Source organism: Hyaena hyaena, unplaced genomic scaffold (genome assembly GCF_003009895.1).
Source record: "Hyaena hyaena isolate Hyena2069 unplaced genomic scaffold, ASM300989v1 scaffold_891, whole genome shotgun sequence".
Taxonomy (NCBI): Eukaryota; Metazoa; Chordata; class Mammalia; order Carnivora; family Hyaenidae; genus Hyaena; species Hyaena hyaena.
Genome location: NW_024081525.1, coordinates 624,093 through 648,393, shown reverse-complemented (window position 1 = coordinate 648,393; position 24,301 = coordinate 624,093). Strand labels below are relative to the sequence as shown.

General features: G+C 44.7%; 1 protein-coding gene and 1 long non-coding RNA gene across 3 annotated transcripts in view; both read right to left on the bottom strand.

Annotated features, from left to right (window-relative positions):
* The window catches only part of KIT (KIT proto-oncogene, receptor tyrosine kinase), an 87,186-nt gene that overhangs the window by 47,220 nt on the left and 15,665 nt on the right, over positions 1-24,301 (bottom strand). For both annotated transcript variants that reach the window (XM_039220464.1, XM_039220465.1), the window contains exons 2-3: positions 3,135-3,404; positions 70-351 (exon numbers count right to left, since the gene is read on the bottom strand). In XM_039220464.1, coding sequence (XP_039076395.1) covers positions 70-351; positions 3,135-3,404 — 552 coding nt within the window. The remainder of the gene's footprint in view (positions 1-69; positions 352-3,134; positions 3,405-24,301) is intronic.
* Positions 17,037-23,725, bottom strand: LOC120222582. Its single transcript, XR_005526083.1, has 2 exons — positions 23,638-23,725; positions 17,037-17,478 (listed from the first exon to the last, which is right to left on the bottom strand). It is a non-coding gene; the product is annotated as an uncharacterized LOC120222582 (long non-coding RNA).

The window sequence follows — 24,301 nt, the reverse complement described above, 5'->3', positions numbered from 1 at the left end:
GAAATCGTGTATCAATCGACATCAACAGCTGCTCCGCCTCCCAGGAGAAAGTGAGAAGGGGTCCCGTACCTGCCCTCACTTTCAGGGTGAACTTCTTTGACAGCACAGACTTGCCCTTCTGGTCCGCAGAGCAGTGCAGACAGAGGCGATGATATTCACGCTTCACGTTTCTGATTGTGATGCCAGCCTTGGGGTCAGCGTTGAAAGTCAAGTCCTTGGGCAGAGGCTTCCCCTCACACCCCCGGAGGGAGTAATTGGTCACCTCTGGGTCTGTCAGAGGACAGCGGACCAGTGTATCATGGTCTTCTTTCCCATACAAGGGAGCGTCCACGAGGAAAAGCTTTGCAGGATCTATAACATGTCAAAAATTAGTAGTCTGAATGGCTGCAAACATTTTTTAAAAACCTCACGTCTCCGATGTTTTCCTTTGTGAGCAAAAGCAGAATTTACCCAAACAACTACTAATAAAGTAACAGCATTTGTTAAACCCTTTCTGTGTGTCACATACCAAGCTTGGACATTACACTTTCTCTCATTTAATCCTCAAAACACCCCTATGTGATGGGGACTATCATCATCACTCTTTTATACATGAAGAAACTGAAGTCTCGAAAAAGTGACACTTCCAGGGGATGCCTGGGAGGTCCAGTCGTTTAGGCATCTGACTTCAGCTCAGGTGATGACCTCGCAGTCTGTGGGTTCTAGCCCCACATCAGGCTCTGTGCTGACAGCTCAGAGCCTGGAGCCTGCTTCAGATTCTGTGTCTTCCTCTCCAGATAAACATTAAAAAACATTTTTTTAAGTGACATGGTCCAGAATGATTGGGCAGAACTCATACCACAGTCCAACCGATACCACAACTTGAGCTCTTAAAATCTGAGGATATTTTAGTACAAAACTTACTCTTTTTCTATAACACAGGACACTCTAAGGAACATGCGCCAAGACTAAGCCATCTGATAACACCTGTCAGGATCAGGGAGGAAAGGTGTCCTCTAACTGTTCTGTGGTGACCTCTTTCCAGAGTGTCCAATCTCCAGGATCTTTTAGCTTCTGCGTAGAATCTGCGAAACTATCAGCAGGCCACCCCCATACACATGTCATCTGGGCCCCACTCTATTCATACTCTCTTGAAAGATACGTATTAATATAAACTTGTGGAAATCAAATGAAGCCATATTCCCAAGGGGAGCTCATGAGTTCCAGGAATCCAGTGGCAAATACTTTATCGTCCAAACCCGGACACTTGTGAGTGAAGGGGAGTGCGATTAATAATTATTCCAGGATACCAGGTGGACTGGAAAAGCCTCAGGCAGACTGGGACCTCATAGAAGCAAAGACAAACCTCATCCTATATACACAATATGCTTCCACCTCTACTGTGTAAAGATAATACAGATATATGGTTGGGCCAATAGATTATGTTTAAAATGTGTTTAATTGTCCTTTCTACCTGGAATTCAGGTGTTCCACAAAAATCAACTTGACATCAATGAAATCTGCTTACCATTTAATTTTGACCAACTTTGCAAAAGAGTTTTCCAGAATAAATTCTGCACCTCCCAGCCTTATTAACTCATTCTATGAATAAAGTACTTCATGATGGCTGACCTATGGTCTGAGGCCAGTTGGTTATTTTTCCATCTGCTCTTTCTCAGTTGCTGAGTCTTAGCTCCTACAATGCCCTGATTTCTTTCAATGCTGTAACATAAATCACTTCAAGTATCCAAGCATCTTAAATCAGCAATAATTCAGCATAGGGCTAAGTGAGTTAAGGAAGACTTTCCCTTTAAAGAAAACCCATGAACTCAGCCGGACCAACCTGGCTAATTCAGTCCCCATTTATTCAGGGGTTTACCCACTGTACTAATGTGCAGAATGATACTTCGTTATCACCTGAAAATTACAGAGTCCCTTTTTGAATGTCAGAGAACAGTGCACAGGTTAGCTCAACAATTACGAAACCATACCCAGAGGCTAAGCTGTGCCTTATCAATGTGTATTTTTCAGCTAGCCACCTAGGAAAGAATAACAGATAAACTAAGGAGAGGCAGAGTCAATTTCATGGCAACCTTCTTTCGAGTGAACACTAAGTGAGTCAACGGTATTAACCCTTGCTCGTGCTAGAATTTGCACAAGGCTGTCTCCTGAAAACAATTACACCAGGACAACAGAGCAGGTGATCTTATCTGAAGGTTTCAGTGAAAAACTGAAGCTCTTGAGGTTGCTCAGATCTACGATCTAGGACAAATTTACTCATTATTCCTCCACAATAACCACAGGGGAGGCCTCCTACGCAGCCTCTTTCAATGGTAGCCCCAGTTGAGGTACAAACTCAGGACCAGAACTGGGACTCTCTTTGTCCTTCTAGAACCTGAGTATATCTCTTAAGCTTTAATTACTTGTTTTCACATCAACAAGGAGATTCTCCTGCCTCCCCCGCCCCCCCTTCGGCAAACCTCCTCTTGACAAGGGGGTGAAAAAAGAAAAAACAACTACAGATGAATCGTGGAGGTTGCCATGGGAAATGTGGTACAGAAATCCAACCATCATATTTTTCTTCTAAGAGGTCGCAGTTTTTTTGTTTGTTTTTCGGGTTTGGCTTTTTTTTTTTTTTTTTTTAACATGAATCAGCTGACAACTATTAAGAACCTAAGAGGGACATGGGGTGATTAGCTGACTGGGTGATTTTTCTGGAATTTACTCCCTGAAAGTGGGTCAATTCCTTTGAAGTGTTGGTCTGGTGAGGCCTTTAGAGGCCTTTAGTTCCCTGAAGTGTTTTTACTAAGTGGGAGTATCTAGAATCTCAAGGCATTAAAATGCAGCTTTCCCAAAGGGCCTAATTTATTCTCAGGGTTTACTCAGAGCGCCAGGACACATGGGCTCACCATATTGTAATCGCATTAGGAAGAGCCTCACAGCCTTGCACACCCTCAGCTGGAATCATAACCACAGCCACCATGCATCACAAGACGGGGGTCGGGGGGGAGCTAACTAAGAAAAATTTGTTATAGGCTTTCTGGACCCAGCGAGTAACATTTTATCTACAGCCCAGCCACGTAGATGTCATCCATGATTAAGAACAGGATCTTACGTTCTCTAAATCGTAGCATGAAAGAAAGGCTCACGTTTACCTCTCACAAACACATAAATGGAACTGCTTAAGCCGCCTCCATTGGTACACGTGTAATTGCCCGTGTTGGTGGCCTCAGCTTTCTCCGTGATCCATTCATAGTGTGTGTTCTCACTCGATTGACCCAGGGTCTCAAAAGTCCATTTGACAAATCCTGGATCGGTGCACAACAGCCTAATCTCTTCGCCAACACTGACTATTAACTCTGATGTTGCTGGATGGATGGACGGGGGAGACCGTTCCCCTGGACTCACAGATGGTTGGGAAGAGCCTGCCAAGAAAAATAAGAATCGTCTTGAGTATGATCTTTTTCCTTGGCGAAAGAAAGCATTTCTTCCAATATTGATTTCCATCTTCTGTGCGCTCTATAATAAAAATAGGATAGCGATGCCCGGTTATTTATAGTCAGAAAAGAGTTCTGTTTAAAGTTTCTTGAGTTCATCTAGAAAATTATTTGCTTCAACTCTCAACTGATCCTGAGGGTCACACTTGGTATGCAAGCCAAACTTGCTGGACGCCATGGCCTTCTTTGGGTCAAACACCCAGAGTCTGGGTCAAGTTTCCCCTCGGAATGGCGGCCATCGCAATGGTACTGACATGCTGACCCCCAGCTTAGAAACAAAGGCAACAAAACCTCACACTATAAAAAAAACAAAAACTCCTGACCGGTTACTCTTCTGGCAAAATGTACATGACCATGACACAGCTTGGCTGTGAACTGTTTATTTGCAATTACAATGCAATTCTCCTTCTATGGTGATGTTCATCAAAAGGAGAACTATTTATGAGTTTCAAACAGTAAGGCCAAAAATGAAAATCCCATTTGAAAGACTAGACCATGAGATGTTTCAGGACGTTTGTCAGGTTGCAGCCTACTCAAACTAATGCCTAGACAGACGTCCTTGTTTAAAGATGCAAACTTTAGATTCCGAATAGGAAACTTGGACCTCAGAAAATTCACAGGAGCCAACTCATTCATTCATTCATCTGTCCATCGCATAAATGCATTAATTATGATCTGCAAAAGCTTTGAGCTAGGAGAAAAGTCCACGTTAAGTGCAACACGTGGTTCTAACACACACTCTAGAGTTTAAAGAACATACTGCTTCCGTGTCAGAATAAGTGAATCATAGCTACACAGTTTAGTTTTAAGCTGCAGACGAAGTAAGAGGTGGGCTGCACCAGAAAGCGAGACACGTGCCATGGATATATACCAGAGACCACTGAGGCCATATGCGTTTTTCAGTAGAAAAGCGATATGCAGAGTAAGATACCAGAGATCAACTAGATTCAAGGAAATCACTGAAAAGCTCTGGTCCTCAGGTAGGCAGAAGCAATAAGACAGTAAGGATTTCTGGGGCGCCTGGGTGGCTTAGTCGGTTGAGCGTCCGACTTTCGCTTAGGTCATGATCTCGCGGTTCGTGGGTTCTAGCCCCGCGTCGGGCTCTGTGCTGACTGCCAGCTCAGAGCCTGGAGCCTATTTCAGAGTCTGTGTCTCCCTCTCTCTCTGACCCTCCCCTGCTCTCGCTGTCTCTCTCTCTCTCTCTCCTAGAAATTAAAAAAAAAAAAAAAAAAAAAGACAGTAAGGATTCCTGACTAAAGATGTGATATACTGCCAGAGGAAAAACATATCAATGGTTATAGTGCAATGAAAGCTACACAGATGGACTCACATATGACCTGGGTGAGGGAGATGGAAGAAAGAGTCCCTGGAGGAGGTGGGCTAGAGCAGCAGGGTAACAGAACCCCCTGGGGCGCTTTCAATCACTTCTGCAAGGTCGTGGGCAAAACAGGATACCTACCCCCTCTGCACACATACAAGGTCGGAGACGGGAAGTGACCTGAGGTCTGAAGGAGTAAAAGCCCTCCAAGCCAGGTGGGAGACAAAGGCAGCAAGTAAGCCACACCAGGAAACTCTCCACACGTTTGGCATGATCGGGGGTGGGGAGAAGGGGACAGGATCATAAAGGGATGGGGACAGGAGGGGTGAGAGGCCTGCAATAACATGTGAGGTTAAAAGACAGGATCAGAGTCAAGGGTAAGGGCTTGTGGAAAAAAGAGGAACACCCAGTACCACTCTTGGAGAGCTCTTCCAGCTAAGATTTAAAACTCAAGCAAAAATAAACAAGAAAAACAACAAAAAAGCATGACCAGAAAGGAAGGGGAGAAGCTAAAGAGGGGAGGGAAGGCAACACACCAGAAGATTTCAAAGAGAAGGTGGTCGGTCCTAAGGCAGATGCTGAGCAAGGTCAAGGGCATGGACAAAAGTCCCTGCATTTGGTGAGGAAGAGATCACAGGAAATCTAAGAGTACAATTTCAGGTGAGTGGGAATGTCTGTATGCTCCAGGGTAAAGGGCTCTAAGGGCAGACCTCTCTCTCTGACGAGCTACAGCAAGAGAAGGCAGAGAAATAGATCTGTAGTCAGACGAGGCTAAAAGTTACAGAAGAGATCTGGTAACATGTGAACACGGAAGGAAGAGAGTCTGCAGAGAGGGACAGACCAAAGACGCTCTGAAGAGGCACTCAAACCATCCCCCGCAGGTACATATAGATGACCAGTCTCAATTCCAATTTGTCATCCAGACAAATATTTCATCGGGCACCTTTCAACCATGGCTTCAATCGAAGCTCCATGAGATCATGAGAAGAGCATCCCAGATTAAAGACACTCGGCAACTTTGATTTGCAGAAGGTAATAGCAAGGTCAATTATAATCATCAGATGTGATTAAGCACCAACAATATAAGAACTGCTATAGGCCAAGGCTCCCTATACCCACTAGGCTCGGCATCTAGATGGAGGGGCCTATATAATAAAATATATTATAAATATGTGTAATAAAATAATATGATATTAATATAACAAATATTATAATATTTATATATTACATAAATAATTTATTATAATATGTATAATAATATAATAAAAACAAAGTGCTTGGGATTATTTTTAAAGTTATCTGACATGTTAAATAATGAAAATGGGCACAGCAATAAATGAAGCCACTATCACTTCAATTATGTATCCCCTGGTAAAAAGGGCATAGTTCTAAGTAAAGGCCAGTGACGTTGAACAGTAAATTTAATCCAAAAATTCTTAAAAGAATTTATACTGCAATATATTTTGATCAATTCCATTTTCTCAGGAGTGGATCTTAAGGGTATATGTAGATATTACAATCCAGGTGAATAAATATTGCAGACACCTACCATGCCAAGGTATGCTAAGCCTTGCTGTGTGACCTAAGGCAAGCCACCCAACTTCTCTGTGCCCACATTTCCACATCTGGAAAATGATTATAAAAAAAACCAACAACCTCATCTCAGAGTTCTTATGGGAATCAAATGTGGCAAATACATGTAAGGTGCTTAGTACAGGACTGGGTGCCTTTAAGAAGCATTGGCTGTTAGAGCAAAGCCATTAAGGGTACTTGGTAAGAGCTTGGATTGAAGATGGTCTAAATTTGCATTCTGGCTCTGCCAATTATTAAGCATGTGATCCTTAGGCCAGTTACTAATCAACTGTGTTTCAGTTTGCTCATTTGCAAAGGAGGGACAGGAACAGAGCCTATTTCAGAAGGCCATTATAGAAAAGCACTCAGAACTGTTTGGGGGCACACTGACAATACACAGTAAATATGAAACACAATCATTCTAAAAACGGAACCTCTTATCACTCCTCCAACAAGTCCTGACTTAGTCACTTTCTATGAATGCAAATGGTTCCATCATTTCGCAAACAGGTTCCTGCCTGACTTCTGCTTCCTTGAAGGCAAATCCTACCCACCCTTGCTTTGGAGCCTCTGTCACTCACCCTCCTGTGTCTTTCCACGCCCACTGCTCCGCCCCCAGACTAGTCGCTTCCTACTTCACAGAGAGAGAACATTCTATCCTCAAAGGTCTCCATGGCTCTTGCCGCCCCACGCCTCATAACCCTGAGACCTATCAGCCTAAAGCACCGCCCTTCAACAACCCCACTTCCAGCCTCAGAAACCCAACAGGGGCTGCAGCAGCTAACACTGACGTCATGTATGGTTTGCAAAGCACTTCCACGGGACCAATTTACAGCTGCTTCCTCCGGACCCTTACCTGCCTCTCCAATAAGACACATCCGCAGGGTGGCTGGCTCCCTTCCTTGCTCGGCCCATCTTCCTGCCCGTGTCCCCAGAACACACCTACTCCACCAACTCACCTTTGTGCCATGCGGAAAGCCGTGTTTTCATGGGTCTCAGTCCCTCACCGTGACCACCTGCCCATGATCACCCGTCCTCACTAAATTCGTCCAGCCTGCCCAGCCTCACCACCCATTTGGTTTGTCCTGATGCTCACACATGGTCTACTTCTACATCTTACCTCCCCTTAGTCCTAAATTGTATTTTTCCCCTGGTATAGTCATAAAAACATTCCCTTAGGTCCCTGGACATGTAAAGGACAGGAGGAAAGACAGGCTCCTAAACGCCCAGCCCCTGTAACAGGTTGTCAACAGCCTACTGATCTATCCCCAAAAGAGGATGGATGTCACGTCTGCTGCTCCCCTAAAAGGAGTGGCTCCATTTATCCATTAAACTGCTACGGAAACCTCCAGAAAGAAGCCTCCAAATTTGAGATCACTGGTGTATGCTTTACTTCCAGAGATTCCAAAGGTAAATTTTAAAATAGTTGCCACCAGATGCATTAAGGGTTTTATTTTCAAAATAAATTATTTTCAAGTTCAACCCTCTAACTCACCCTGTAAAATGAAAATAGAGCTTATATTACAGTGGGACTCTGTGTATTACTTACTCTCTTTTTTCCAAACTATCTTGAATGGTGTTATAATGTTCTCACAATAAAAAAAGACTAGAGAGACATGTTAAAGGTATGTAAAGGGCACCTGAATGGCTCAGTTGGAAGAGCACGTGCCTCTTGATCTCAGGGTTGTGAGTTCGAGCCCTATGTTGGGTGTAGAGATTAATAAAAAATAATAATAATAATAAACAACTTCAAAAAAAGTATATACACACCCACATCTACCTGCCTTTGTTATCTTTTAAATTCAACACCAATAAGGAATCCAACTGAGCTTTGAAACTGTTCTGAAATCACACATTAGCAGAAGTGCTTGGCACAAAGCAAGTTGTCAACAAATGTTTGTTGAATTGGGTTTTATCTACATCAGGTCTCTTTGCATTTGAAAATGTACTTCCCTGATTATGTTTGGCTAAGGCTAATTTATGAGTTGTTTTCTATTCCCTGAACACATGGTAATTAATGAGCCAAAAAAAAAAAAAAAAAGGCAAGTCCTACCATTGTGGGACCATCCGACTACCAGAGTGAATGATGGCTCTGGGCTAGTAACTCCAGGAACTGGTCAAATATTTATATACTTATCCCAGGTACCTGGCTACATCCTGAACCTAGAAGGCAGTCCTCAAAGAGCATAAATAAGGGAGAAAAGGAGCACTTATGAACAGTCAATAATACTGCAAGACTAACGATATCAAGATATATGCTAACATACCTTCTATAACCTTTTTCACTAGTAAAATTCAACCATACCCAAAAGAATTGAAAGCAGGGATACAAACAGATACTTGCATACACATGTTCATAGCAGCATTACTTACAACAGCCAAAAGGCAGAAACAACCCAAGGGCCCATCGACAGATCAACAGAGAGACAAAATATGGTATATGCATACAGGGAATATTATTCAGTCATGAAAAGGAAATTCTCATACCTGTTACCACTTCGATGAACTTCACAAACACTATGCTACGTGAGATAAGCCATAAACAAAAGGATAAATGTTGTATGATTCCACTTCCATGACCCTCCTAAAGTCGGCAGATTCATAGAGACAGAAAGTAGAATAGAGATTACCAAGGGCTGGGGGAGGAGGGAATGGAGCATTCATAGATTTAATGGGTACAGAATTTCCATTTGGAAAGAAAAAGGAAAAAAAAGTTCTGGAAATGGATACTGGTGATGACTGCACAACATTGTGAATGTGAACGGCACTGAGTTGGACACTTAAAAAATGGTACATTTTAGGGGCGCCTGGGTGGCTCAGTTGGGTAAGCTTCCGACCTTGGCTCTGGTCATGATCTCACAGTTCGTGGGTTCGAGCCCCACATCGGGCTCTGTGTTGACAGCTAGCTCAGAACCTGGAACCTGTTTCAGATTCTGTATCTCCCTCTCTCTCTCTTCGACCCTCCCCTGCTCACGCTGTCTGTCTCTCTTTCAGAAATAAATAAAAACATTTAAAAAAAATTTTAAATGGTACATTTTATATCATATGTACTTTACCACAATAAGAAAAAAAAAAAGCCTAAAATTAAAACAAACAAACAAAATCAACAATTCTTTAAAGGGCCTGGCTGGTGAAAGCTCAAACCTTCTCAGCTATACTGGCTCTTTCTTAGCTGACCATTGGTATCAGCCTCTGTGAGCCCCCTTTGTTTTAAATCATATCATTTAAAAAATTAATTGCTATCATTATTTTTACTTGTTCCACACAGTTGTGCCTGAGGGCGTGAAGAGCATTTTGGTTCCCATCTCTCTACGACCTTACACAAGACAGGCATTCATAAAAGGTCTTTTGACCTTCTGGGTTGAACATGCTGTATTGTTTTAAGCAATGCGGGCTCCTACCCAGGAGACTCTGATCACTCAAGACCAATAGGTTCTTTTCTGTACCTCTGCTCTCCTACTCATCAGTCACATGGTCTTATTCTCAAATCTGTTTACAGAAGTTAGACTTGCGGTGTATTACATACATAAATTAAGAGCATGTTATGAAAACTGGTGAAATGTATGTGGGGGCGGGAGAAAGGGCTTTTGACTCTCTGATAACACCCTAAAAGTGGCTCAACTAGGGGCGCCTGGGTGGCTCAGTCAGTTAAGCGTCCAGCTTCGGCTCAGGTCATGATCTCGCAGTTCGTGGATTCGAGCCCTGCGTTGGGCTCTGCGCTGACAGCCAACTCAGAGCCTGGAGCGGGTTTCAGATTCTATGTCTCCCTCTCTCTCTCTCTCTCTCTGACGCTCCCCTGTTCACGCTGTCTCTCTCTCTCAGAAATAAATAAAAAACATTAAAAAATTAAAAAAAAAATAAAGGTGGCTCAACTAAACGGAGCGTCAAATTAAACGTGGCTGAAATAGAAGATTGGAGGAGGCCCTCCGATTCACAAACAGGGTAGGGGGACCTGCACCCTAACAGTTTCACAAGCATTACATTTAAGGAAACTGAAGTTAGAAACCGAAGACCTTGCTTGCACTTTGGGTGTGGCATACGGGAGAACTCCCGCTAGTCATCCCAAACTCAGTCCACCAAAACTCAAAGACCAGGTTCTGTTTCTCCATCAAAAAGAACGCGACTGTCCTTCTTTCTTTTCTTAAGTGAAACTAAGATATTCAAGGTATACCTGTAGTCTTTGTGACCTGTCAATTGAAAGACTAATCGAGGGCGCCCGGGTGGCTCAGGTCATGATCTCACAGTTTGTGAGTTCGAATCCCACATCGGTGAGCTTGAGCCCCGCTTCGGGTACAACACAAGCCCCAGGAAGACTAATTACGAGTCCAGGCTGTGCTTCTACTGGAGAAGGTTCTCAGTGACCAGTGTAAATAAGAGCCACCCCCCTCAGCAGTGGCTGGACCCTGCCAACTGCTGCTGCAAATCTATTCTCAAAGAGCCTCCTAAGGGCTTTGTACCCTTCACAGATGTCTCAGCTGCAAAGACTGGATTTATAGCTGGGGTTAAAAGTTAAGGAAGTCATCTCAAAACCTTTACTTCGGACGTAAAGGGCATGAATATAAGGAACCAGGTAAAATAACGGCAGGGAGGAAAACCCACGTAGAGAGGCCTCCTCTGGTTTTGAGGAAGTAGAGCGGAGTCGTCACTACTAAGGCAAAGCTTTCAAAGCCCCCACTGTAGTCTAACTACTCTTTAGTTCAAGTGCTATTTTGCCACACTTCGTAATAAAAGAAAAAAAAGCTAATGATGTGTATATCCTACTGTTTCTGACATACTTTTGTATCCCCACAGGAATAAACTGGATAGAAACCAAGATGGATCCTAGTAATTGCCCGCAACGCCCGTGAGGCTTTAAAAACAAGTAGATGATACTGGAAATAGAATAAAGCTGGGGGTGGGGGAGGGGGAGTATGAGCTCAGTGAAAACCAAACAAATCATAAAAATGCTCTGGCCCAGTGGCAGGGAGACTGTAAATCCACTCTGGATCACCCCGAGTGAAGGAAGCCATCCACGGAAGATCCCAGGAGGGCCCCCGGCCTACTGTTGAGAGTTCGAGCGACCATAAGTATCCAAATCTTTTGCTTCAACACTGCATTAACTATTACAATGGTAGTGAACTAGATGCTGATGGAGATCTCAGGGACAAACCCAGTACAAATGAAATTAAAAGACTGAAAGGTAATAAAGACATCCCAGGACTCCAAGGGAGTAGCTACTCTTCTACACAAAAGGACCATGAAAAGTTCCAGAGGAAGGGGCCGAGAGGGCTGAGCCAGTAAGACCTTGTCCATTGGCACTTGTCACTGTTATGTGTGCTTGTGTCTTCACGAAAGGGAAAGGCAAAGGCAAATTTCTCAGAGTATGAAGGTGTGTGTGGAAGCCAGGAAAAGCTCATCCTACAAGGACCTCACCCCTACCCCACCTCCACATAAGCTCTCAGAATCCAAAGCCAACTAACTGTGTGTCTCTCTCTGTCCTCAAAGCCTCGCAGAGCACCAGGAATACAGAAGGTGACAATAAACGCGTGGTGAAGGAATCACTACATATATTAAATGTGGAGGCGCAGGACAGCGGAAGGTAATTGGGGACATCCTCCTACAGAGCGGCACGTCTTCTGGTCTAGGGTGCTTTTTAAGCAGTCTTCCTGCAGGTCAATTTCTTTCAGCGACAAATAATTTTATACATTCTTTTATAGGACATATCATGAAATAGAAAGTAAAATAAGTTCATTCTTCAGGTGGAAACAACATGAGCCTTTAACAAAACCAAACCACCTTACAGCTACATCCTCCCAAACCTATCACCCAAATCCCTACTGCCCCCAACCTTTAACAGCACCTCCATGGACAAGTTGGAGGACAGTCCTAATGGATCACCTGATTCCAGATTCACAACTCTGCTATTTTCAAAGGACTTTCTGGGTAAGAGAGTTCAGATGTATCTTTAACCTTGTAATACCGAGATTAAAGCACTTACCGGGATACAGCTCATTATTAAAATCTCCTCAGGTTAGACACAAGATAAATAACAAGTAATTGACACAATCTCACGGTCTTAGGTCTTCCGCTGCAATATTCCTGTGGCCACAGCCTCAAAACCAATCCCTTGGCACAGTGCAATTTGTACTTAGTTCTTAAGAATGAAAGAAATTCTCTCTCTGCATGCCCAGCCTCGGTACTACACTAGGTATGGGATTTGTAGTGATTATACAAAATTTGTTTCAGTATTTGAGACAGTTTACGGTTTCCAACCATAGCAATGTGCCACTGTAAAACAATCGGCCATTTGAAAGTCAGCTTAAAATCACAAAATAACAGAGACTTCACTGCAGCACTTTTTTTTTTTAAAGCAGCTCCTGAAGTATATTTCAATGTTGGTCTAAAGATTATGAACTAATTGACAGAAGGGAACTAATAGGCAGAAAAATAAAAGCTGCAGCCTTAGTCATTAGTGGCAGAGATGGACGGGGAACAAAGCAGGCACTTCGGAAATGGTCTTTTTTGATGAAATGGTACTTGAGTTCCTACTATTTGTCCTGGGTGGGGCTGGGGCCCAGGAATACAGAGCCTTAGGATGAAGGCAACACATCAAGAAGGGAAATGGGGTGGGGCAAGAAGAGGGTCAGAAAACAATTCCCAGAGCTCAGGATAAAGAAGAACGTGTGTGACCTGGCCAAGCCCCAGGGTAGAGGAGGGGAAAGGTCTGTTAGGTGCGGAGAACATAAGAGCAAATATCACAGACTTAGGAAGGTGTGTGCTTAGTAGCACAGTATCATTCAGAATCGCTGCAGCATCAGGGTCCTGAAGGGCAAGATCATCGCAGGACCCCCTTCGTCACAGTAAGGGGGTGAGCCCAGCCTGAGAGGGAGCTACTGATGTGTGCTTGTCAGATTTCTGAGGGAGCACTGAAGGCTGGTACTGATGGGTGAGTAAAGGTCCTGGAGTAGGTTGCATCTGAGCAGTGAAAAAGTGAGAGGGAGAAGACAAGACACCTGTGTTTGGCTTAGGTGATGGGGAGATGGGGTGCTGACAGACTGGAGAAGGAAGAACAGATTTAGAAGTTTTTGGGCCGGTGGGTGGCACTGGAATGTCCTGGAAATTTGGGGGAGGGGGTGCTGTGTCAGGGCCACAAACATACCAGTGGGCAGCAGGTGAGTGGGGGAGGAGGGCTAACCAGCTGTGTCCATAGGCCCATCCAGGGAAGGAGTAGAGAATACAGAGGGGCCAAAAAAGAAATGGCGGACACATGGTGGCTGGAGTAGGCTATAGATGGCATGACTACGTTGGTAAAGGAGAACGAGGAAATTCCAGATAAAGTGGTACATTGGATCTTCTAGATGGATCCCATAGTCTTTGAGGACATGCAGCAGGTGGGGGAGCAGAAGTGGGCAGAGAGTCAGCCCTCGATCATCAGCACAGACAGACATGTCCTATCCTACATCACTCATTACGAGGCTGGCCACACACTGGAATCGCCAACGCCCCAGCCCCACTCTACGCCGATTCGCACCAGAATCTACAATGGTCGTGGGGTGTGGAGTGTGGGAGAAAAGGAGCCTTGACCGCACATACTGTTGAAGGCCGGCAACCTCGGGGCCACAGGGGGCAGGGGGAGGAGGGGGCGGGAGGACTCTTGGAGCATGGGAGGCAGTGGGTCCTAGAGGGCGGAGTTAGAAGGGGGGATGGGTATCCACAGAGGCCGTAGAACGAAAATGGAAAGAAAAGGTAGCAGGGACAGAGAGAGGAGTGACTGGCAGAGAAGGTCAGGACGCTGACCTGTCACAGGCTCCGGGGCTGCTGCTGCCTGAGTTCAGGGGCTGATGAATGTGGCCATAAGGTGCAGGAGCCCATCTGGGGTTCAAAGGCGCGCAAGCTAAGGTGAAAACACTTATTTTCCAAGTCCTTTTCCTTCATTTTTTTAATGTTTATTGGGTGTGGGGGAAGAGAGCATGAGAGAGGAAGGGACAGAAAGAGAGAGAACCTCAAGCAGGCTCTGCACTGTCAGCACAGAGCCCCATCCCACGAACCAGGAGATCATGATCGGAGCCGAAGTCAAGAGTCGGACACTTAACTGAGCCACCCAGGCGCCCCTCCAGGTCTTTTCTCTTTGGATCTGCTCTTTTCAGGAAAAGGATCCACAGGGTGCCACATGTGGGTCCTCCATTCTCCTGGACGCCCCGGGAAGAGAGGTACACCAGGCTCCCCGGTGCTAGAAAGTGATGTCCCACCATAAACAGGGGTGCTCTTTTCTCGGAAGCCAGGACCAGGCTGGCGACACCCACATCCTACCTTCTCACCCACTCACCTTTCTGTGGGCTCTCAGTCTGGGTGGATTCACCTGTGGTTTGGGTCCTTCCTGCCTCTGCTACGGAGAGTGGTTTCCTTCCGGGGGCCAAGTCAGCTCCTTTATTTTCTGCCTTAACCACAGAACCAGTAAGGTGCGTGCTTGGACAAAGCCAGAACTACTGAATCGCCTTGCTGATTGCACCTTATTTGCAGCATTTGCATTTCCTGCTTTCATGGTGGCCGTTATTGGGATCTCACATCTCGTCCTCTGCTGTAAAGCACCTCCCCACTCGGATTCCTCAACCTTGTACAACGGGGAGCCTCTCTTCGCCTGTACCCTCAACTCCTTCATCCACTGCTTCCTGATTCACAAGCATGCCATCTGGTGGCAGAAGACACCCCCACCCCACCCCACCCCGCCTTGAAATGTTTGTGCTTTTCGAGAAATCAGACCCCAGACCAAGGGGATGTTAAATATTCTGCTTTCTTCTAAGGAAACTTAAGAAGAGGACCCAGGAGCAAAGATTCAAACTTCCAATAAATGTCTTTTAAAGACAGGACATCTGTCAAAGCTTTTCTCAGGTTGTGGGAAATAAGCAAAAGTATTAATTGTTCGGCTTCTGCTAAGCTAAATAATATTTATATACTTTTAATGTCTTACTGCTTCCCCCTGCCTCCTTCAGCAGTTACTGAAGGGCGTGAAGGAAAAATGTAATGGTAGGGAAATACAGAAGTTCTGGATTCGAAATCTTGGGCAAGTCACTTAGGTTCTCTAGGCCTCGGTTTCCTCTTCTGAAAAATTTTAAGAGCCCATCAAAAGCCATCAAAAGCCCTCAGATTTTAGGATCTGTAATCAAACCATAAAAGGGTCAAGATCCAGTGGCTAGACTTAAAAGGTACTCCACTAACTGAGGCAAGAATGAATAGCAGTGATTCTCTTAGGATATAAATAATATGACTAATCACATACTTTGTTTTAAAACTCCTGGGTGAACATCGAATAAGGGCCGAAATGTGGAATCTGATCCCTGGCTCTTCCTGCTTATAAAGTGAGCAGAAAGTGTGCAGAAGGGAGGACCCTCTGAAAGAAGGACCCTTCTCAGCTGATTATTTTGCAAAATTTCTTCTAGATTTGCATACCTCACCAGCCCCAGAAGCTTTCATGGGACTACTTAATATACTTCCGACTCACTCATCCTAAGAAAAATACAACCCAATGTTTGAGGAAGCAGGACTTCCTCTTTTGATCTCAGACAAAGACACACAAGGAGAGGAAACTTTTCTCCACCATTATGAAGTCGGTCTTTGGGGAATCAGATAAGGTCTGGCTTTGACAAGCACAATATATTAGGATCCATCCCTGCAACAGAAAAGAGGAACTTTCTCATTTCCAGGGGTTTTTTCCCAACAGCCCGGTACAGCTCCTGTTGTAAATACATATATTTCCGTGTTTCTGAGTTCTGGAAAGCACTTACTGAAATCTGAACCAGATAAGAAGCATCAAGAATTTGAATACAATAACCACCACAAGACCCTCAACATCTGTGAAGTTGGAGGTGGGGCTGGAGGAGCTCTTCTTTCAACTTTAACTTCCTTAACTTAAAGAAGGACTGGGAACAGTGTAAAGAGTCCAAAGAGCATGGGAGAGGCGCCTGGGTGGCTCAGTTGGTTAAGCGTCGGGCTTCGGCTCAGGTCATGATCTCACAGTTTGTGAGTTTGGGTCTCGTGTCAGACTCCGTGCTGACAGCTCAGAGCCTGGAGCCTGCTTCTGATTCCGTCTCCCTGCTCCTGCTCTGTCCTGCTCAAAAATAAATACACATTTAAAAAAAATTAAAAATAAATACATACAAGAGCATGGGGAAGGTCAGCCATACTGGTCAGAGGCCGGCGTTACCCCAGGACCTGCCTAGGACCCAGGGAGAGTGCCGTGTGTGGCCCACCTTCAGGCTGCGTGCTCCAGAGACAGAGGCGGTAGCGGATCCTTGCAAGACTTTGCAGAAGGACCTGTCGGGCATCACCCACCGTCCCATTACTGTTGTCCTGGGCGGAGTTGGCAGCGCCGGCCGGTGTGGGCACAGCGTGTTCCCATGCTAATGAATCACCATACCATTTCCTCCTACTAGGACCTAAGAATTCCTCAAAATACCACCCCTGGGTTTAGGAGGAGAAACGAGGCTGTGCTCACAGCACATGAAAACTTTAAGAAATGGTAATACGTGTGCCAGCCATAAGCTCTAGTTCTAATTCCCCCGCATCTAATTCTAATGACATCAAATAATATGCCAATAAGTAAGGGGTCAGCCTGTATTTATACACGCAAATCTATGCCAACGGGGCACTTCACTTTTTTGTTTTCATTGAGGCAAAACATAGATGACATAAAATCCACCATTTTAACCATTTTGTTATACAGTTGATTGGCATTACAACGTTGGCCAACACCGCCATGAAGTCACCTCCAGAATTTTCTTACCATTGAACCTTTGTACTCGCTAAACAGAAACTCCCCCTCCCACCACCGCTTGCCCCACAGGGACCACCATTCTACTCTCTGTCTCCATGAATGGGCTATTCTAGAAACCTCAGATATGCAGAACCAGAAAATAGTAGTCCTTTTGTGTTTAAATCAACAGAATGTCTCCAAGGCTCTTAAATGTTCTAGCACGGGTCAAAATCTCCTTTTGAAAACTGAGTAATATTCCACTGCAGGTCCAAGCCCATTTGTATTTATCCATTCATCTTGACCTGTGGGCTGTTTTCCTAAGGCATCTTTCAAATCTTCAAAGGTGATCTGCATTTTTGAAAGACCTCTCAGATTTTCTAGTTCTAAAAAAAAAAAAATGCTAGGCATTATGCTTGGCTTAAGTAGAGATTTAAGCTAATTTTCACCCATAATGGGTAAATCAATACATTTGATTAGTGAATAAATTGTAAATCCTGCTTTTAATGGGCCTATCAGATAAGGGAAATTGCACCTTCGCCTCCATCCCCTGCACAGAGCAGACAGAACCTTTTTTCCTTCTGTTTCTACTTTCAAAAAGTCACTTTATAGCCACCGAGCTGCTTTATACCAAAGGAAGTAAAAACAAAAGTATTAATTTTTTTCAAAAGGGAATTTTATCTGAGGGCAGTTACCAGAAAAAAAGGTTACCGGCATTGATAACTGTCTTGCAAACAGACTTGAATTAGCATGGATGACAGTTTCCCTGCAGCTCTGGATAACAAGCTGAGGGGAATCCCCTCTCTCCCCCTTTTACAGAATAGGTAGAAACATCCAGAAAGCTCCCTTTTTATTTGCCTTTGTGTTACCTTGCCAAGAAGAGATTCCTTTTTTTGGGTGCTAGAGAGGACCAATCTCTGGGAGTAGGATCTGAGTAGAATTTGAAGGACTCAGACAAAGTTCAAGGGCAAAAGCAAGAAGTTCAGACTGTCCCTCCTTGGACCAAGGTCCCATCCTAGAGGAAAAGGGGAAAGACCACACTTGGGTGGAGGGCAGAAGGACTTCGTTCTGGGTGGCCTCTGTGCTCTCATAAAACATAAGGCAGGGTTGGTCTCCTTCAGATGTTCAGGGTGGCATAGTAGCAGCTTACTCTCAAATGGTTCAGAAAAAATAGTATGTATGTATATATACAACATAAAAGTGTCAAAATGTTAACAATCAGAGCGTCTAGGTGAAGGGTATCCTGGGGTTCTTTGCACTAATCTTGCAACTTCTGTAACTTTATTTGGCAACATTTGAAGTCTCCAAGCAAGCTCAGAGCCAGGAGATGGTGGTGCTTCTCTGAGCTTGGGTGAGCAAGTTAGGCAACAGGAATGAAAAAAAGGTGTTCGTTTTAGAGGCAGACGATGGTGGATTCCAATCCAAACTATGTGAGACTTTGGGAAAGTTACCTGACCTTTCCAAGCCTCGGTTTTCCCAGCTCCAGTGGGGCGATGTGATTTACAATATTTTAGGATTCTTAGTTCACCTTCAAATCCTACACGTGCCTTGCTGCAGTGAATGGTCTTGCTGTTACTACAGCTACAGTTACTGTGCATGACCGTAGGAGGATAAGGGGTGCCCAAGAAAGAGCCACTCTGGGGTCCAGTCTGGGCAGGAAAGCAGGGGAAGGAGGTGGGGGGAATGTGGATGGATGGCCGTTATGAGTGACAATAGCATCTAATAAACAAAGGACATAGGCACCAAAACATAAAATTATAGCCATGTGCACCATCCACACTCCTGGCCAGCTCAGCAGATCATAGCTATTCTGATTATAGCTATTGGAGTGGGCATTTGTGTTTATGATTTTTGTTCCAAAATATATTGCATTTATTACATTCACTTAATCTAAAAGGGGGTTATAAGAACTATAAGAGAGTATGCTGTGCCTCAAATATAAAGAAATGAAAAACCACAGCAATCAACTAATTTACAAATAGGCAATAGATCTGTTCTATTAAAAGCAAGTTTTCCATAAACATGTAAGCATCTTTACCCTCTACGTCTTGAAAACCCTATCTTCCCAAAACCCTGAGCCCTCATTCTCCATATATGTATTTGTATAATAACACCAGTGCATGCTACTGTCAATCCTATTAAATATCAGCACCGCTTACTTTGTGTCTTATTTGAGACACATGCCCCCACCTTGAAGCTGGTGCCTCTGGGAAGCATATGCCACGCTTTCTCCTTCTGGAACAGAAATGAAAAAGCCAACTTTTTCCAGGTCAAGACAAACAGGCTAAAATAAGGCAAAGGAGGGAGCGCCTGGGTGGCTCAGTTGGTTGAGCGTCCAACTTCTGCTCAGGTCATGATCTTGCGGTTCATGGGTTTGAGCCCCGCGTCCGGCTCTGTGCTGACAGCTCAGAGCCTGGAGCCTGCTTCGGATTCTATGTCTCTCTCTGTCCCTCTCCCACCTGCACTCTGTCTCCCTTCTCTTTCAACAATAAACATTAATTTTTTTAAAAAAAATAAGGCAAAGGAAGACATCTCTGTTGTTGTATTAAATGGATTTGGAAGTGGGTGGGAGACATACAGTGCCCTGGCATCAAAATCTATAAGCAAAGCAGGCAGCCCCTCTTGGATGCTCTGAGGGGACAACAGGCGTTTCCCTGAAAACTTCTCAGATGCCACCTTAACCGCTCCAGCTGCTAGTTTCTGGCGCATGTATTATGAACGTGTCTAAGAGCAGAGGACTCCTCTCCTTTCCCATATGCCTACATAGTAACACTCAAGAACTGCTTCTCTCAGGGGTCCCAAAAGCCAGACCCCAAATTAGAATCAGCTTATGAGATTCTTCTGCCAGCGTGCAAACGACTGGCCCTTTCAGTGGTAGGGTGCAATGGTGGTAGCAATTGTTCCTGTGAGTAACTTACTGGTGATACCTCTCTCCAACTGCATGCATTAACCAGCCCCATGACCCAGGGGAAAAAAGGGGACTGCCCCCCCTCCACTATTCATTCATTCATTCATTCACCTGAAAATATTTACTACATGCTTGATACTTCTGGGACCTTGGGCAGCAGGGCATAGACAAGGTCTTTCCCCCAACCCCCATGGAATTTATATTTAGCTCTGCCGATGAGCAATGAACCAATAATTATACAATTGTATAATTACAATGTGATGAGTGAGATGAAGCGCACTGTAAAGTGGGAGCTGACCTGACCCACCCTGGGGGGTCGAAAAGGATTGCAAAGGAAACAAGCCAGTTGCGACCTGAAGTGCACTAAACCAGGGAGTAACACAGTCCCCTGCGGGCGGGCAGAGGGCCACCGAGGGCCACCTCCTGCAGAAGTACTGCTTAAAGGAGCAGGACACCCGTAAGGAGGGAAGAAAGCACTACGGTGCTGTGTGCACAACAGGGATCCAAGGGAGACACTGATGCCCTGAGTGGGATCCACCTGAGCTAATCAAACAAGATCCTATTTGTCCTTTTCAAACACCACCTCTAGGGGCGCCTGGGTGTCCCAGTCAGGTAAGTGAGGGGCTCAGGTCATGACCTGGTTCCTGAGTTTGAGCCCTGCTTCGGGCTCTGTGCTGACAGCTCAGAGCCAGCTTCAGATCTTCTGGCCCAATTCCCAACCCCTCCCCTGCTCATGCTCTCTCTCTCCCAAAAATAAAAATAAATATGCATTAAAAAACCATTTTTAAATACCACCTCTAAAGGCGCTTTCCTGTTCCCTCCCCCAGCACACGCAGGCTCTAAAGGCCCCTTGCAGTCTGTACGGAGGCCCAGCCCACGGCACTGCAGTTGTCTGTTTTCCTGTCTGGACTAACCGAAATTCATATCTATCTTTCTAAGCGCAACAGAAGAGAACGGAGAATTGCACCCTGGCCTCTCACTCAAGAGGCCCCACGAGCCTTCACTGTTCAACTGCCCCTTGCCTGACACTGCGACAAAGCCCGGGAACTAGACTAGCGGTTCGCCAGCCTCAGCCTGTTACCGGCGTCACCTGGAAGGTCATGAAAATGGACCTCTGGGTGGGCCCTGCTCCTTGAACTTCCCATTTCAGCAGGTCCGGGGTGGGGGGCGAGTCTGGCCTTCTGAAAAGTCCCAGGTGATGCCCCTGCTGTGGTCCAGGGCCACACTTGGAGAAGCAGTTACTCCCCAACCCAGTAAGGCTTACAGCTACCAGAAGAAACTCCGCATTTGTGCAGCAGAGAAAAAAAAGAAAAAAAGAAAACAAGAAAGAAGAGAAAAAGAAAAAAAAAATGAAAGAAAAAGAAAGGAAATTTTACCAGTATCTGTATCTTGGAAGTCAAAGCAAACCTACGAAAACAGATTTTCTTGAGTGAGCAAATCTGCCTGGCTTTTACACCTAGAAATCGGCCTCGCGCTGGGTCCCCCTGACAAGCTTTGGCAGCCACTCGGGCACAGATTTCTCGAATCCCCAAGCTTTGGAAGTGGGAAATGTTGCAGAATTCACCAGGCACAGCTACAGGACTCCAGAACAGTGACACTGGGTGGCAAATGCGACTTCTACAGCACATCAGACCTCAATCTGGTGCCCTCCGTCTCAGGGCCCAGAGCCCAGGCCCACAGCCCATGCTAACCCAGCACGGGCCTCGGAGCCCCCATCTGCAGTGGGTGAGAAACAGAGCAGAGAGTGCAGGCTTCCCCTGAGTCGAGAAGCCTTCTTGCGGCTCAGCCCCTACCGAGTACAGACGTGGCTTAGTGAGTTCAGATACCATTCACCAATTTTCTAAATTGCTAATCAGAAAATTGCTGCAAAATAGTTAATTCTGCAGCCATTCTACATTTGAATAAACAAAATAAAAAATAATTAGACCAAAACAATCACACTGGTCTAAAAGCACACTAATGGACAAAATTAGTTTATTCAAATTTGTTGCGACATTCATCCGAACACTTGCTGGTCAATTTGCTTAATGAGTGTTCACTTTTCCCTTAATTTTTCTTGGGTGACATTCACTTAGAGTAATACATTAAGCCTGCTCTCTTGCAAAGAATCCGTAATGACCAGCTCTGTTTTCAAAATGATTTCTTCTCGATCTTTTTGTAGAAAATACGAGGAAATGTCTGAAAATGATTTTACTTCATTTTCCAGAATTCTTTTTAAGTTTATTTATCTTGAGAAAGAGAGAGACAGAGTGAGCGGGGGAAGGGCAGAGAGAATCCCAAGCAGGCTCCACACCATCAGCATGGAGTTCCATTCGGGGCTTGAACTCCCGAATTGCGAGATCATGACCTAAGCTGAAACCAAGAGCCCGGCGCTTAACTGACTGAGCCACTCAATCACCTCTGTTTTCCAGAATTTTTTTTTAGGTTTCCAGTATGTCCACTGAGAAAGTTTTACTTCTTTCTTATATGACTTTAGAGTAATGACTATCCCTTAAAAGGTAGGGGGAGAGGTCAATTCTGAAATCGTAACCTCTTAATACATAATTTAAATCAATAGCCAGTTGAAGGAAGCTCAAATTGGAGGAGGCATATTTAGTATTTTTGGAAATCTAAATTAATATTATGTCAAGTCCTGGCAGCATTTTTTTCAAATGACTATAATTAGAGATATGCAAATTTTTTCACAAAGGGAAAAAAGCCGAAAGTGAAAAACGCACCTAATTAACTAATGATTTCATCTTTATTAGATGATATTAAAGTTTAAATGTGGTCTAATGCTTTTAAAACCATAAAAAGGCATTATCTCCTTCAGAACTCAAGGAATATTATACCACACAATGGCAGAGTGTGTCGGTTTTTATGCATTTTCCTCAGAAATGATAGCTCAGATATGAGCTTCCTGGTACTCTGATGATTTCAACCATTACATTTTGTCATAAACAATAAGCTTAGAAAGCTAATGCTAGGTAGACCATAAAATGTTCGGTTCCAGTCTTTTGGAGAGTCACAACCACTAAACTTTTCTTTCTGTGGCACATTTTTAATAACTTATTTTGGAAGAAAATGATTTATAAAGTCAGCTACCGGTAATGTAACGCTTCAAGACTTTGCTACTTTGGTCCCAATTTGGTAGATGAAAAGGCTACCAAATCCTACGTTAAAAAGTCTATGGAAGCCCCTGGATGGCTCAGTCGATTAAGTGTCCAACTATGGCTCAGGTCATGATCTCATGGTTGATGGGATCGAGCCTCACATCAGGCTCTTTGCTGACAGCCCAGAACTTGGAGCCTACTTCAGATTCTGTGTCTCCCTCTCTCTGCCCCTCCCCTGTTCGCGCATACTCTCTAAGAATAAACATTTTTTTTTTTAAAGTCTGTGGAGAGGGGCGCCTGGGTGGCTCAGTCTGTTAAGCATCTGACTCTTGATTTCAGCTCAGGTCATGATCTCATGGTCTGTGAGTTCGAGCCCGCCCCCTCAGGCTCCTTGCTGACAGCACAGAGCCTTCTTAGGATTCTCTCTCTCAAAATAAATAAATAAATAAACTTAAAAAAAAAAAAAGTCTATGGAGATTCTTTCAAGGCAGCTACAGTGGCAGCAGCATAATGATTGAGTGTACCCGACCCACACCCATACTAACCATAAAAACAGAGCAGAGCCAGAAACTGAGGGACAACATCGATAACAAAACCGGGTGGCAAGGTGTTCCCTGTATGTGAGAAGATGAGGACAACCAGCCTACTAACAGCTCCAAGCATCACCATTAGATGCTCACTAGAATGTTCAGAGAGCCATTCTAGAATGTTCTGAGAACACCCACGCAAACTGGCAAGGGGCTTTGAGGGTCCCAATTTCACTAGTACCTGCAGAGGGAATTGTGACCCATGCAGGTCTAAAGTCCTGGAATGTTCTGGGGTGGGGGAAATCTGATTCTTATGAATCAACAAGAAAGGAGAAAGTCCCAGAGGGAGGAGAAACTACTGGCAATGAATCTAAGATGAGCAAAACAGGGGCAGGGGTTGGAGTGGATAGGAATGGGGACTGAAAGTGTAAGATCTTAGCCTGTAGAAAATAGAGTCCATATGGGGCGCCTGGGTGGCTTAGTCGGTTAAGCGTCCGACTTTCGCTTAGGTCATGATCTTGCGGTTCGTGGGTTCGAGCCCCGCGTCTTGCTCTGTGCTGACTGCCAGCTCAGAGCCTGGAGCCTGTTTCAGTCTGTGACTCCCTCTCTCTCTGACCCTCCCCTGCTCACGCTGTCTCTCTCTCTCGCCTAGAAATAAATAAAAATATTTAAAAAAAAATTA